The following is a 15,156-nucleotide window of genomic DNA, read 5'->3' on the forward strand; positions in this document are numbered from 1 at the left end:
TGCATAGCTGTAATTTTCCTACTGCTATGAATCATGATGTAAATATGATTATGATCTGCAGTAGATCTGATATGTGACCCCTGTGAAAAGGTCATTCAACCCCAGAAGGGTTGAGACGCACAGGTTGAGAGCCACTGCTTTAGGACACAGCAAGGTTGGAACGAACTGTTACTACACTTTTTTAATCCCTCGTTACGCAGTATTCTCAAAATAATTATGACAGTACCTCAGGCAATGTGATGATTTTTTTTTAAAAGAACAATTTGAACTTTTTGGCATGTGTTCACTCATCCCCGACCCAATTTTTTCATGGTGCTAAGGAATAAAGCCAGGACCTTGCACGCGCTGGGCAAGTGCTCTGTCTCACCCTCTTATTAGGGATGTGGCAGATGGCAGACGCCATTCTCAGACGGTGGCTGCCACAACTTCATTCTCCCTTCACATTGTCCCATGCTTATGATCCTCTACTAGCCATATATGTGTTCCCCTTAGCATGCCTGTCTCAGTACCAGGGAACTCCATCCCTGGAGGATCCCTTAGGGACCCGTGTGGGATCAGTACTCACTTTTCCCAGCATAACAAATGCAGTGCAGTCTTCACCTGGACCAGTCCCATTTCTCTAGTGGGTGAAAACCTCTTGCTGCGTTTGCCTTTGTGACGAATGAATGCTTTTCCCTGTCTTCAAAGTCTAGTGTGTCTGTAGTGAGCGTTGGTTCTTCCTGCTCGGTGATCTCATGTTCAGGGTCTTTCTGAATGTGAGTCTTCGTGCCTTTTAATTCAGGAAAGTTTCTTGACTCATCGTCTTCCCTCTGTGCTTTCTGATCCTCACTTTCCTTCTGTACTGCTCCTTCCATCTGTGTGCCTTTATCTGCCTTTAGTAACTGACATTTCCTCTTCTCTTATCTCCTTCCCACTCAAAGTTTTAAATGTCATCTTTATCTTTTAAGACTTTGTTGCCTTGTGTTCCTTCAACCTGCATCTTTATCTTGAAATGAATTCTTAAAATTTCTAGTCATGTATGATTTTTTAAAAATTCTTGTTTCTATTAATATCATTTTCTAATGCATTTTAGTATGTTTTGAGATAGACTGTTAAGCTATCATAGATATCTGAAGGAATGGCTCCTCTTGCTGTGGCCAGGGAACCTCCACTGCAAGCAGTTTGTCTCAAAGGTTGTCCTCTGAGGTCTGTGTATGCAGACTTGTCCAGCCCTTCTAAGTCCTGGGTCTGGTGGGCCAAAGGTCTGCTGCTGTACAGGGCAAGGACCTTCCTACTGCAGTATGCGAGCACCTGTTGTATCCCCAGCCCCACATGCTCATGGGCCCTCTGGAGACCCCCTCCTGGGGTATTGGGTTGCCCTCCTTTCTGAACATACTGTCAGTGCTAGGTTTTGTGAACTCCAGCCTTATCCTTTGGAGTTAACCATGGCTGTGTCAAAAGGAAAACATGCCTGCTTGTCCCTTTTCTATCTGTGGACAAATATTCTAGGTTGTCCTCATCAGGCCTGAGATCGTAAACCTACCCTTTGGGACCCAGCGTTGACCATGTGTTCTGTCTCCCCAGGGGTTGATCTTATCGCTGCCTTCTATGGCTGCCTGTACTGTGGCTGTGTGCCTGTCACTGTGCGACCCCCACACCCCCAGAACCTTGGCACTACCTTGCCCACTGTGAAGATGATTGTCGAGGTACGTTCTCTCTTCTGGCAGGCCATGTCCTCTTGGGCGGGGTCATGGCATTTGTCATGCGTGGTCTTCTCTGCAGGATGAAGCTTACTTGGGTTCTTGCTTCCATGTGATGTAGGTCAGCAAATCTGCTTGTGTCCTTAGTACACAGGCCATTACACGGCTGCTCAAGTCCAAAGAAGCAGCTGCCGCTGTAGATGTCAGGACCTGGCCAACCATCCTTGATACAGGTATGTGTCTGCAACAGCTGCTCCTGCAAAGACAGGCAATTGCTTTCTTTCCTGGCTGCTTTCTGTTGTTGGTGTTTCGCTGTTAGCATGCAAAATAAAAATAAATAAACATTGGGGAGCTGGAGAGAGGACTCAGTGGTTAAGAGCACTTGTTGCTCTTGCAGAGAACTGGGGTATGGTTTTTAGCACCCACATGGAGGCTTATAACTGCCTGTAATTCCAGTATCAAGGGAACCAATCTGTCTTCTGACCTCTGCATATATATAATGTACATATATAAACTCAGGAATACACATAAAATAAAATAACATTGAAAAGTAAATGTCCAGATAATGGATCAGCTTGTGTCAATGGCAGGATGACTTGTTGGCTTTATCTGGTAAAACAGGCACAGTGTTAGTGGGGCATTAGGTACCACTGTTGCCTTCATGGCCTGTCTCCCTGTCTAGGATATGAGGTCTTCTCCACTCTGGGCCCACCATCAGCAGTCCCATGCTCATGTTACGGGCTGAAATCCTATTCCCTACTGCCTCCTGCCAACATAGTTAGCTGGTAGTTGTCTACATGTTTTTGCTGATTCTTTGGGGGCACAGTTTTCACTGTGTACCCCGTCACTATCACTGGGGAGTGCCATCATGCTCCTGAGATACCTTCACACCAGCTGGAAGAAGCTGTGTCTTATGGTTGCATCACCAGGGTGGGCTAAGGGCAGCTCCGCTTTGCAGATGTGGACTGCTTGGCCTAGTAGACCCCCAGCACCACTAGGGACCGAGTGCTGGCTTCCTGAGTGGCAGGAACCTCTCCTTTCCATCATACCCTTGCATTCAGAAGTTGTTTTCTATAGGAACCAAAGACTAATACAGCTGTGTGCCTGGTACTGTGGCAGATGTGAGGTACTGGGGCAGCTGATATGGGTCAAAGGTCAGGCTCTAAGCTCCAGTTGGCCAGAATCCTTCATTCTCGAGAGCTCAGCCTTGCCCTTGTTGAGTCTTTGTCTATTTGTACAACGTACAGTAGCAGTGAACCACTACTCATGAACTTGAAGCACGCAGACTCCAAGAGTCAGTCTGTCTGTGTGGCTGTTTTTGTGGCTCTGCCACAGCCTCTGCGATACTGGCATATCCTCAGCACTCCGGCCTTTCCCATCTAGCAATGAAGTGATTTCTTCTCCTATTGCCTTCAGCGTCCAGGCTGCATAGCCATAGAACAGACATGGTGAGCCTGCACCAGTGACCTCTCCTGGACGCTCTCTGATAGCCTGTCTTTCGTGACAAATCTGTCTCTGGGGAGGCTGAAGCTTTGCTTGTGCGTGTGACATTAGTCCCTGGCATCTTCTGTTTAACAGATGACATTCCAAAAAAGAAGCTAGCTAGCATTTTCAGACCGCCCTCCCCAGACGTGCTCGCGTACTTGGACTTCAGTGTGTCGACTACAGGGATCTTAGCCGGAGTGAAGGTAGGACCTCATGGGCTCCTGTTGGCTTCAGCCTCATGGGAACACTGAGGGCACGGGCAGGGGTAAGGCTACAGTAGGAAGGGTGTATGTGCTGCAGCTTTAAGAAGATGCTTTTTATCCAAAGCACAGAGCAACAGTACTGTGTCTTAAAATTTATGTTAAACATTGATGAAGCCCAAAATCAAATACCTGGGAGCATTGCATGTGTTGCTGTTGATAGTAATGCCTGGTCTCTAGATGAGGGTGGCTTCGCTGAGTTTATTTAACGTGAATTAAGAGTCACTTAAAGCGACTGGTGGGAGAGCTCAGCATTAAGAGCACTTGCTGCTCTTGCGGAGGACCTAGATTCTGGCACTGTTCAGGTGGCTCACAAGCCCATGCAAGTCCAGTTCCAGGGGATTTGACACCCTCTTCAGGCCTCTGTGGACACCAGCCATGCACTTGGTGTACATAAAGTCATACACATAAATAAAACAAATAAATCATTTTGTACAGTTAGAATGTGTATGTATGTAGCCATAGCATCTGGTTTCGGAGATTTCTACGTGCAATTTTTGTGGGTATTATTCGGGTTCTCTGGGGGTATGAGCCAACCATCTTAGAAAGTAACTTGGTGCTTGGTGATATGGAGCTGCATGCCCAGCCAACCACAGAGCATAGCAGACATGGCCTTTAACCCTTTCTTCCTTCACAGCCCTGAGCAGGCCTTTTCTTCACTCCTGCAGATGTCACACGCAGCCACAAGTGCCTTGTGCCGCTCCATAAAGCTTCAGTGTGAGCTGTACCCCTCACGTCAGATCGCCATCTGCCTGGACCCTTACTGTGGCCTCGGCTTTGCACTGTGGTGTCTGTGCAGGTGAGGGCATGCACCCATTGCTCCTGGGGCCTGTGACTCTTAAGAACCTTGGACCATTAAATGTTTTATTTGAGTGTCTAGGAATCTAAGATGTGTGAATGGGTTTGTTTATTGGTTAGAGTCTGGGTTCACAACTTAATAAAAGAATAAAGATACCCAGGCATGTGGAGGTATATGCCTTTAGTCACAGCACTTGGTACTCAGAGCTGTTCTGAGTTTGAGGCCAGACTGGTCTACATGGCAAGTTCCAGGCCAGATAGGCCTTTATAGAAAGACCCCGCCCACCCCATCCCCCAAACAAAAAGAAAGAGAAAAGTAAGAATGAAAGAGCAAAAACAGAAAGAAAAGAAAAAGAAATAAAGGCTAGCAAGGTGTATGCAAATCTGGCAACGAGAGTTCAATCCCTGGGTCCACACAAAAGTAAAGGGAGACAGACTTGGTGAAGTGTCCCTCTGACCTGCCCTGGTACACCCTGCATACACACACACACACACACACACACACACACACACACACACACACGATCATTTTAAAAAACGGACAAGACTGAAAGTATCTTTCATTAAATACAAACACTGTCCATTATTAGTGATTGGGAAGGGTGCATTCACACACACACACACACGATCATTTTAAAAAACGGACAAGACTGAGAGTATCTTTCATTAAATACAAACACTGTCCATTATTAGTGATTGGGGAGGGTGCAGTGATGGCGCACGCCTTTAATCCCAGTACTTGGGAGGCAGAAGCAGGCAAATCTTTGTGAGTTCGAGGCCAGCCTGGGCTACAGAGTGAATTCCAAGGCTACACAGAGAAACCCTGACTTGGGGGAAAAAATAGTGATTGGGAAGAATCTTCTGGTTCATTCAAATGCTAAAAATCAGTGATCCGCCTCTATAAATAGGAAGCCTCTTCCACACATTGTTCCTGCTGCTTTTGATTATTTGGGTGGCGTGCAGGACTCCACCACACAGTGGGTTTCTGCTCAACTCCCACTGGGCTTCAGAACAGACCTATGCCCATTCAGGCTGGAAAAATGGTATATGTGAGGAAGGAGCAAGGATGCCTAGGGCTTGGCACGCTGGCTCCCTGCCAACTGTCTTTCTCCTCACAGCGTCTACTCTGGACACCAGTCAGTGCTTGTTCCCCCACTGGAGCTGGAGAGCAATGTGTCCCTCTGGCTGTCTGCTGTCAGCCAGTACAAGGCCCGTGTTACCTTCTGTTCCTACTCAGTGATGGAGATGTGTACCAAGGGTCTGGGTGCACAGACCGGCGCCCTTAGGGTAAGTGCCAGGCTGGGCTACACAGCCATGGTGGTCATTCCCAGACCACACATGTCCGACAAGTTGCAGACCCCGTAGAGAGGAAGGTAGGACGGAGGGTTGGCTGTAGAGTTTTCAGGGTACTTACGGGTACTTCTGCGCTTAGAATTCCCCAGATGGAGGCAGAACTAGAGGAAACCTGCCTTTATGTGCTCAGATCTACGGCCAGACCCCATGGGTATCCCGCAGAGATTCCTTCAGTCAGTGCAGAGGGCGCCCAGCTCTGTGCTGTGGAGTGACTTCTTGCTCTTCTGCAGATGAAGGGGGTGAACCTGTCATGTGTGCGCACATGCATGGTGGTGGCTGAGGAACGGCCCCGGATCTCACTGACACAGTCATTTTCTAAGCTCTTCAAAGACCTGGGCCTCCCTGCACGGGCTGTGAGCACCACCTTTGGCTGCAGAGTCAACGTGGCCATCTGCCTCCAGGTAAGTTGGTGGCACCTCGGGTCACTGGCGCCTGCACCAGAGAATAACGTGTTCACAGACGACACCAGTACATAGCTTTATCTGTGTCTCCACTTTGGGGCTGTGGATGTTACATTTCCCCATGGCCATTCGGCTTGGAGATTGTAAGGACTTTGTTTAGAAAGATAGTCTGTTCTTTCTGATGAACAGGAGTATTTAGATATAAACAAGTTCATTTTTAAGCAGTGACTATGATTGTATCACAAGCATATGCAGCTAATCTTTAAAAGCAAGACTGAATTGCTTTCCTACGAAATCAACAGTAAACTGTGTGTGGAGGCGCACACCTTTAATTCAGCACCCAGGAGGCAGAGGCAGGCGGATCTCTTTGAGTTTGAGCCCAGCCTGGTCTACACAGTGAGTTCCAGGACGGCTAGAGCTCTATAGAGAAACGGCCTTTAAAAAACAATATGTATCTCTATATATTCACAATATGTATATATATATATATATATATATATATATATATATATATGCACACATACATGTCATACATGTACAGATTTTAAATGGGAGCACTCATAAGGGTGATAGTTTGTCCTGGCCACTGTAGTTTAGGACTGTTAGTAAAGTAGGCCTCTAGAATCGACACGAGCATCCCAAGGCTTTCTCAGGAGCTCTCCCTGTTTTCTGATTTTTATACTAGTCCCTGCTTCACTTCTTTCTAAGCATTTCTGAGAGCCAAATACTGACTATATATCTGACATATTAAATGCTGTGGTGACCACAAAGTACCCTTTCTGGGTTCCTGAAGCATAGGCGCGGCTTGTGCACTATTCTCTTGGTGGCTGCATGTGCAGGGCAGGTCTCTGCTCCAGAGTCCACAGCTGTCTGAAAGGTGTCACTGTTTCCCCCTCTGTTTGCTCATATCCTCTCAGCCATGACAAGGCTGTGCTCCAGACTGCTGTAAGTTTCAGGTGGCTGTGTTGCCAGAAGAGACTAGGGGGTCGGGGCTGGGTGCACCGCTGTGGCTGATGTACAGGCTGGTACTGTGTGTTAGGAAATACTAGAGTCTAGCTCTGAAGGTGCCCCCACCCATGCGTATGGGATGGTGTTGGCCTTGTTTGTCAGCATGTGAGTGCCACGTGCAGTGGCAGAACTTGTAACGATAGATCTGTGTTTGCTCTTTAAGATACAGTGATGTGCTCTTCTCTCTCACGGTGTTTCTCATGTGGCCTGTGGCCTTCTGTTTGTTTCCTGTGCTATTTCCTCCCTGTCTCCCTCTGCTGGCCGCCCTGGCCTCTGTCAGCCCAACAGGCTGGGAAAACTAGCTGAGCAGGTAGGACCTTGCCCTAGCCCTCATCCTTGCTAGTGTCTCCATGTCTGTCACCCCTACTTCCTGCTCCTTACCCCCACCCTGCTTCTATGAGTTCATGTGATCTTCTGGTGGATTCCAGAATACATGTTGCTTTTACTGTCTTAGTTTATTCACAGTGAGAATGATTTGACTTTACAAGACCTCCTTTGTAACCAAATGTAAAGAGCTGGTGAGAGGTTCTGCTGTCTAGACACTCTAGGGAATGTGGACCAAGGTATCCATTTAGTTTGATTTTCCTTGTCAATAAAATGGCAATGCTAGGCTAGTGGGGTGGGATGTCTCAGCAGGTAAAGGTGCTTGCTACCAAGCCTGACGACCTGAGTTTAGTCCCTGGGACCCACAAGGTAGAAGAAGAGAAATGACTTCCCAAGTTGTCCTCTGACCTCCACAAACATGCTGTAGGCATGTGGGTATACAAACAAGCACATACAGTTAAATAAATGTGATAATAATAATAAACCTTGGTGAGTGACAGTACAGCCCAGGACATCCTGCTAGCATGACACTCAAGTTGTTTGGCTCATCCTAGCCTCTGCTGTATTTAGTCCTGAGTTAGTAGACTCCAGGCCCTGACAATGCTGGGTGGATCTGTCCCCAGTCTGCAGTGTTGTTCAGAACAGCAGAGGCCAGTAGGGATGAAAACTAATCAGAACTGACAGAAATTCCAGGATTTGATGCTTTGATTCGCAGTCACTGAATTGCTCAGCATCATCTAGCCAAGTAGATGTTTGGATGGACAGCATCAGTTCTGCCACGGGGACCACGAGCCCTTGAGCAGACTGGTTGCAAGATGCACAGCTTCTGTCGGGGTGTCAAAGACAGCCTGGGAAGAGCTTTTACGTGCCCATGCTTGTGAAACCCGGCAGAGCACAGGGATTCTGAAAGGAGTTCCTCTCTTGTTCTCCTTCCAGGGCACAACAGGTCCAGATCCCACAACTGTCTATGTGGACATGCGGGCACTGCGGCACGACAGGTACAGCCCCTCCCTGTCTGCACAACCTCGTGCACACTCTGACTAAGTGCTGTAGGCTATCTCCAGCGTCCTGTGTGGCGAGGATGCCGGCCAGGGCAGGAACACTTGCACCCAGGAAATGACATTGTGGGCTCACTCGGACACATGTGATTTGCCCTTTTAGAAATTACTGTGAAGTAAATTTTATTCTGATTTTTTTTTCTTTTCTTTGTCAATTTTTAGAGTTCGTTTGGTGGAACGGGGTTCTCCGCATAGTCTACCGTTGATGGAGTCTGGAAAGGTAGTAGAAGCTGGTGTGGGCAGTGCTGGGGTTGTGCTTCTCCTGACTAGGACCCCACTGAAGAGGCCAGCAGTGTGAAGTTAGATATCTGAATACCCAGAGCTTAGAGCCCATAGTTGGAGGGCCTGGGTACAGATGTAGAGAAGGGACTGCCTCTTTGCGGACAGGTTCAGGGGTGGGGTAGGCAGGCTGCTCAACTCTGGATCTGTGTACTCTGTCCTGCTCATGTACTTCCTCAGCTTCAGTGGCAGGAAGGGAGGGATGTATGAGAAATAGGACTTGCCCATGCCACTGAATCAGAAGTCTAGGAGGTTTCTTTTCCCCAGGGCCCTTAACAACTTTCCTCCTGCAGATCCTCCCGGGAGTGAAGGTCATCATTGCACACACGGAGACCAAAGGGCCCCTGGGAGACTCACACCTGGGTGAGGTGAGTGCTGCTGGGTGTGGACCAGGGTGAGAGGTCATCATTGCACACGCAGAGACCAAAGGGCCCCTGGGAGACTCACACCTGGGCGAGGTGGGTGCTGCTGGGTGTGGACCAGGTGAGAGCCTTCCAGACCCTGGATTCTCTCTCCTCCTCTCAGAATTCTCTTAGGGTTCAGGTATTCTTTTGGGACTCCATATGTCTTTATGAAAAGATCAATTTTTATTATTATTTATTGTGTGCATGTGTGTGTTTGTGTGTGTGTATGTTCTGTGGGTGTATGCACACAACTGTAGGTGTCTGTAGATGTCAGAGGTTGAGATCTTTCCTGGAACTGGAGCTCCAGGTGGTTGTGAGCCACCTGAGGATGTGCCGGGAACCGAACCTAGGTCCTCTGGAACCTTAATGCTTTCCAGCTTCTGTATGTCTCTTAAGAATCCTAGTAATCTCCTTCCCACCTCTCCTGCACTCTCAGACCCTGCTCGTAATATAGGGCTTTACAGCATGTGGGTAAGAGGCCTCTCCTCTCACCGGGTCACCCCACCAACAAAGTTATGAGAACATTGGGGTGCCAGGGAAGCCACATGGGACCATCATTAGCCAGGGGACAAGAACAGCTGTTTTGGGGAGAACTGATCAGCCACTCCATAAAACTAGATATAGCATCAGTGCCAAGGTCACAGACCCAATGGCATCAAACACTGACCACAGGTTCAAGGCCACACGGGACTTTATTCCAGGCTCAGGATTCTTGGTGACCCAAAGACTCAGCCGTCTATGGGGCAGTTGTGGCACACAGAGCCTGTCACTGGCATTAGGTAGATAGGAAATGATGCTCACAGGGGCAGGAGAGCCCCTCACTTCCAGGTAACATTCACTCACGGGCAGTGCACAGATGTTCCCACTCATGGAAAGTGGGCCAGTGGAGCCTCTTGCAGACAGTGGGAAAGTGGGGTCCATTCACGGGCACTAGACAGGTGGAATACTTCACAGAGAGTGGGCATTGGGGCCTCTCACTTGTGTACAGTGGGAAGATAGGGCCCCTGGCTTATGGGCAGGGGCAGGAAGGGCCTCTTATTTATGGGCACTAGGCAGCTAAGGGCAAGGAGAGCCTGTAAGGGAGTGCCCACAAGACATGGGAGTCTGGGCCGAATGGGAGACCCACTCCTCATGGGAGCTGCCCTCCTTTCTACTTCTCTTTTTGGAAGTTGCTGTGTGACATTGTCAGAGTGGGCAGCTTGTGGGTCGGGGTGGGCTCTGTCTAAGAGGCCCCTTGACACTATTGAGGACTATAGGCCACACCTATAGACTTTAGTCTATACATGGATGCATATGAGCTCATATGTGAGCATGCTGCACGAATGCACATGACCGCAGGTGCACAGGGCTGTTGTGGACACCAGTGTGCCATTTGCATTCTTTAGGCACGAGTGAGTGAGCAGCTATGTGTTTTCCACAGAGTGCACTTTAACCTGCCACGTTGTGAACAGACGACCACCCCCATTCTCTCAGTGTCACTGTCATTTGCTGTATGGAAGTGGGAGCATCCAGACAGGACAGAGCCCTACAGATGCCATTCCCGGAACAAAGGAACAGTTTATTTCAGAAGAGGTTATGTTAGGCACACACACACACACACACACACACACACACACACACACACACACCACAAATCCTGGCAATCAGGATGCTGAAGCAGGAAGATTGTGAATTGGATGCCAGCCTGAGCTACATAGCAAGACCCCGTCTAAAAGAAGGAGGAAGGAGTAGGGGGGAGAAGAAAAAGAAAGCATAATAATAATTAGTCATATTTGTGTTTGCTCCCTGTGCTTGTAGTTGTATTCAATTCGCAAAATAAGATGCTGGAAATGCTACCCTTACCTTTTTGGTGTTGTCTTGAGGTCATCTTGGGCTGTGGACTCTGCAGGACGGAGTCAGTACTCAATGGTTTGCTTGTCCACTAGATCTGGGTGAGCAGTCCCCACAATGCCACTGGGTACTACACGGTCTACGGGGAGGAGACACTTCATGCTGACCACTTCAGTGCCCGGCTGAGCTTTGGAGACACCCAGACCATTTGGGCAAGGACTGGCTACCTTGGCTTTCTCCGCAGGACAGAGCTGACTGATGCCAGTGGAGGTAAGGGCTCCTTGGTAAAGGGCTTGCCCCAGCACTGCAGGGATTGGGGGTTCTGTTGGTATGTATAGCCTGTAAACCTTGCCTCCCCTTTGGGAGCGGAGCCTTTAATTACCTGACACACACACATACACCACTGGCTGTAATTTGTGTTGTTCAGTGTGGGGTAAGGAATAGGCTTCAGTACACTTCTCTCTGAGTGCCGCTGTTCCTCCTTCCATTGCTGCCCTTCACAATCTTAGACTCTTGACCCCTGAAGAGGATTTGGTGAGGGTGGTGGCGGCTATTGGCTGTACGCTGTGAGTTTCCTCCCAAGTGACACAGCCATTCCAGAAACTGCATTCTTTATCAGTGTGGTGTACTCTGCGTGGCTTTTCAGTCTTATTTATGGTGCCCTTTCCACCCTGAAGGTGTGCTCTGCGTGGTTCTTCAGTCATACGTGGTGCCCCTTCCTCCTGCTGGGCCAAGCTGTGATGGTTGCCTATTGTCCAGTCCCTGCAGGCCTAACAGCCAGAGTCAGGACTTTTGTAGCCTGTGGTTGCTATACCATTCTGTAACTAAAATTATTTAAAAACACATTAACACAAGGTGGTGGCGGCGCACGCCTTTAATCCCAGCACTTGGGAGGCAGAGACAGGCAGATCTCTGTGAGGTTGAGGCCAGCCTGGTCTACAAGAGCTAGTTCTAGGACAGGCTCCAAAGCCACAGAGAAACCTTGTCTCAAAAACCAAAAAAAAAACCAAAAAACAAACACATTAACATACACTGCTATAACTGCTGAGATTGTTGACCACCACACAGGTAAGACTAAGTTGTTGGCGTCTCCACCAGCCCTCTTGTCTTGGCGCACAAGACCCAAGGGATATTGGTGTCATGGCCTCCGTGTGGCACAGGGCGCCTGGTAGGGTTCATACCTGGAGGGTAGGCAGACTCACTGTGTAACTTACTCCCTAAGCATGCACATCCTCGTGTTCACAGAGCGACATGATGCACTGTATGTTGTTGGGTCTCTGGATGAAACGCTAGAGCTGAGAGGCATGCGGTACCACCCCATCGACATAGAAACCTCCGTGATCCGCGCACACAGGAACATTGCAGAATGGTAAGAGCTGACCAGTCCTCACACGGTTACAGTCCCTGGTGAGCTAGACTGCCCTCTCCTTTCTCCCAGAAGGACCTGCATCTTTCCTCTTCTAGATACATTTCTACAGAACAGCAGCAGGATGTATCCTGGTCCTTTTTCCCTTCCTGATCAGGTTTAAGTCACACAACTGTCTTCAACATACAGGCAGAATGTGAGATTGCCACTGCCTGAAGGATTTCTAGTTTAAATGTGGTTTTCCTTTTAAACAGTGGTGAGCCATGGTCTCTTCACTCTCTAGGAGCTCGCCTGGGACAGTACAGCTTTGTTCTTGATTCTTATTCCTATAAGATGCAGTTAGTCCGGTTTTAAGATCGTAAATGACGTTAAATGGCGGTGCTGTGCCAGTGATCTGAGCAGGCGTCTTTGCTCAGTCTGGCATACTTCCTAGCATCTGCTCCTGCGCTGTCCATTTCTGACTGATTGTTCTTCTTCAGTGCTGTGTTCACCTGGACCAATCTGCTGGTGGTGGTGGTGGAGCTGGACGGTCTGGAGCAGGATGCCCTGGACCTGGTAGCACTGGTCACCAATGTCGTGCTGGAGGAACACTACCTTGTAGTGGGTGTGGTGGTCATCGTAGATCCCGGGGTGATCCCCATCAACTCTCGGGGTGAGAAGCAGCGCATGCACCTGCGCGACGGCTTCCTGGCTGACCAGCTGGACCCCATCTATGTGGCCTACAATATGTGAGTGTAGCTGGACAGAGCTGGGTGTACGAACCAGCAGAGGTATAAGGAAAGATGAGCTGCACTATTGACGCCCTGGGAGAAGGGATTCAGGCTTCACCAGTTCACCCCTGCGTGTGCTCTTCAGATCCTCTCGACAACATCCTGACTCTCTTGTCAGAACACGTCTGAATCAACTAAAGAAATGTTCTGGGTCTGCCAAGTGTATTTACCAAAACATGGGTGACTGGGAAGGGAAGGAAGCCTGGTGTTACGCTGCGGACATTGCCAACACTACGGCTGTTCCCCGCTCTACTGCGAACTTGCACTTTCTTACCCTAAAAATATTCCTGATTTCTAAATATATAATTTCCTGATTATTTATTCCCACTTGTACTAGCAAGCATATACGTAAAGTCTATGCTGGAGAGAACTTTTGAGCCAAGCCTGCCTAGGAGGGCTGAGGAAAGGAGCAGCCCCCTCTCCATGTTCACAGACTCCACTGAGCCACACAGCTTCCTTTTCCAGTGTGATAACTGGAGCAGGTGTGCCTGGTTGTCTGCGTGTGTTGTCACTAATGCTCAGTAAGTGCCATTTGGACTACTTAGCTCTATTTCAGAACGATAAACCAGCATTTAATTTAAAATCGCTTCCTAGCCTATAACTTAGTGACATTTAAATTGCAAGTTCTCATGACATCACAATATTAATTCTTCTCATGAAGTATAGTGAATTATTTTCATGAACAGGTCTGGGATCATGAGTGGCAACCTAAGGTCTTACCCGTGTGCTAGCTGGGTCTCCTTCACACTTGAGTTGCCGTGGGAGCCTGACCGTCTAGGACAGACACCGCTGCAGCCTCTTGGCTTTGCATTTGAGTTATGTGCCTATAACATTTGGCCAAACCATTTAGTTATTTTATCCAAACTTGAAATCCAAGTGATCTAATATTGTACTTACGTCAGAAAAGAGAATGTAAAATCCTTTAGATACTTCTGAGAATTTGAAGTCGAGCATGAATCTAAGATTATTTTTATATGACTAATCAAAGACTATGTTATAAAGTTGTTGGGATTTGGGGACTTTCAAGGGTAGAGAAGTTGATGACTCATACCTGCTTCACAGAAACAGCTCGATTTTTCTAGAGTTAGCCTGGACTTGTGCGTCAGTGAGTCTAGCTACCTGGTCCCCCTCTGCGTCTCCCTCTTGGAAAGCACCATGTGCAACAGCCTTCTTGCTCATGGTGTCAAACTGTGGTGGAGTATGTGGAAACATACTGGAACTTTACTAATCACGTTATGATCGTGTACAGAATCGTGTAACTTACGACTTGGCCAGAGCTTTAGCAGCAGACCGGTGAAGGCTCACAGTGACGACCGGAACAGACCGCCCATCCACGGTCTCAGTGTTGTAGTTTTATAGTAAACAGCGCTTGGAAACTTTTTGTATTAAAAACTCAGTGGCAGTAAGAACGTATCTGGTAAGTTAAGATTTTAAGAATCGTATTAAAATGTTTTAAAGTTACTCTCTGGGAATTCTGTATATCACACTAATTTTTTATATCATGTTAATAAAAGCTATTGACTTTGTAATTCTGCATTTTGAAATGTGTGAAAGGGTTTTAAATTTTTCCCCGAATAGGGTGTATTTTATTATGCATTATTTCTTTCAGAAATACAAAAACAATTATGCATATATATATATCATATAAAATCTGAAAAACACATTAAAGCGTAAGAAAGGAAATTTAAAATCTACACTCCTACTGATGAAGTAATAGCAGTCTTGGTATTACCATGAATCTCAGGGATTTTTAACCTTTAATTTTTTTTTCTTTACAAAATTAGGACCATATACTTATTTTATAATCTGCTTTTGTACTTAATAAATTGCAGACTTTTGAATCTGTCACAGACATTCTTCACATGTCTTAATGACGACCTTGTGTGGTGTGCACGAGTGCCTGCAGCATTTCCTGGGCTGCTGTACCCGCACCACTCACCACCGCGCCCTGAGTCGCCTCCCTGACTCCCTGGGTAGGTCGGAGTTTGTGGTGGGTGTGGTCCCTGGGTACATTACCCCAGCACTGCAGTACTGGCTACCCCTCTAACACTTCACGTCTCTCTCCTGCTGTGCTGTTCTTGGCTGCCTTTGAGGTTAAAGACTAGAGCTTCCTCCCTGAGCTCCCTGCTCAGCTTTGCTTC

General features: G+C 47.9%; 1 protein-coding gene across 4 annotated transcripts in view; it reads left to right on the forward strand.

Moving 5' to 3' along the window:
- Dip2a (disco interacting protein 2 homolog A) overlaps positions 1-14,544 on the forward strand; it is a 78,228-nt gene extending 63,684 nt beyond the window's left edge. For 3 of the 4 annotated variants that reach the window (XM_075979911.1, XM_075979914.1, XM_075979913.1), the window contains 13 exons: positions 1,564-1,685; positions 1,801-1,912; positions 3,258-3,367; positions 4,093-4,223; positions 5,341-5,509; positions 5,806-5,976; positions 7,265-7,294; positions 8,245-8,306; positions 8,529-8,586; positions 8,939-9,013; positions 10,975-11,149; positions 12,125-12,248; positions 12,725-14,544. In XM_075979911.1, coding sequence (XP_075836026.1) covers positions 1,564-1,685; positions 1,801-1,912; positions 3,258-3,367; positions 4,093-4,223; positions 5,341-5,509; positions 5,806-5,976; positions 7,265-7,294; positions 8,245-8,306; positions 8,529-8,586; positions 8,939-9,013; positions 10,975-11,149; positions 12,125-12,248; positions 12,725-12,977 — 1,592 coding nt within the window. In that variant the 3' untranslated portion in view covers positions 12,978-14,544. The remainder of the gene's footprint in view (positions 1-1,563; positions 1,686-1,800; positions 1,913-3,257; positions 3,368-4,092; positions 4,224-5,340; positions 5,510-5,805; positions 5,977-7,264; positions 7,295-8,244; positions 8,307-8,528; positions 8,587-8,938; positions 9,014-10,974; positions 11,150-12,124; positions 12,249-12,724) is intronic. The other variant, XM_075979912.1, reaches the window with a different exon arrangement.
- The last annotated feature ends 612 nt before the right edge of the window (positions 14,545-15,156 follow it).

The sequence above is a fragment of the Microtus pennsylvanicus genome, chromosome 7 (genome assembly GCF_037038515.1).
Source record: "Microtus pennsylvanicus isolate mMicPen1 chromosome 7, mMicPen1.hap1, whole genome shotgun sequence".
NCBI classification, from domain to species: domain Eukaryota; kingdom Metazoa; phylum Chordata; class Mammalia; order Rodentia; family Cricetidae; genus Microtus; species Microtus pennsylvanicus.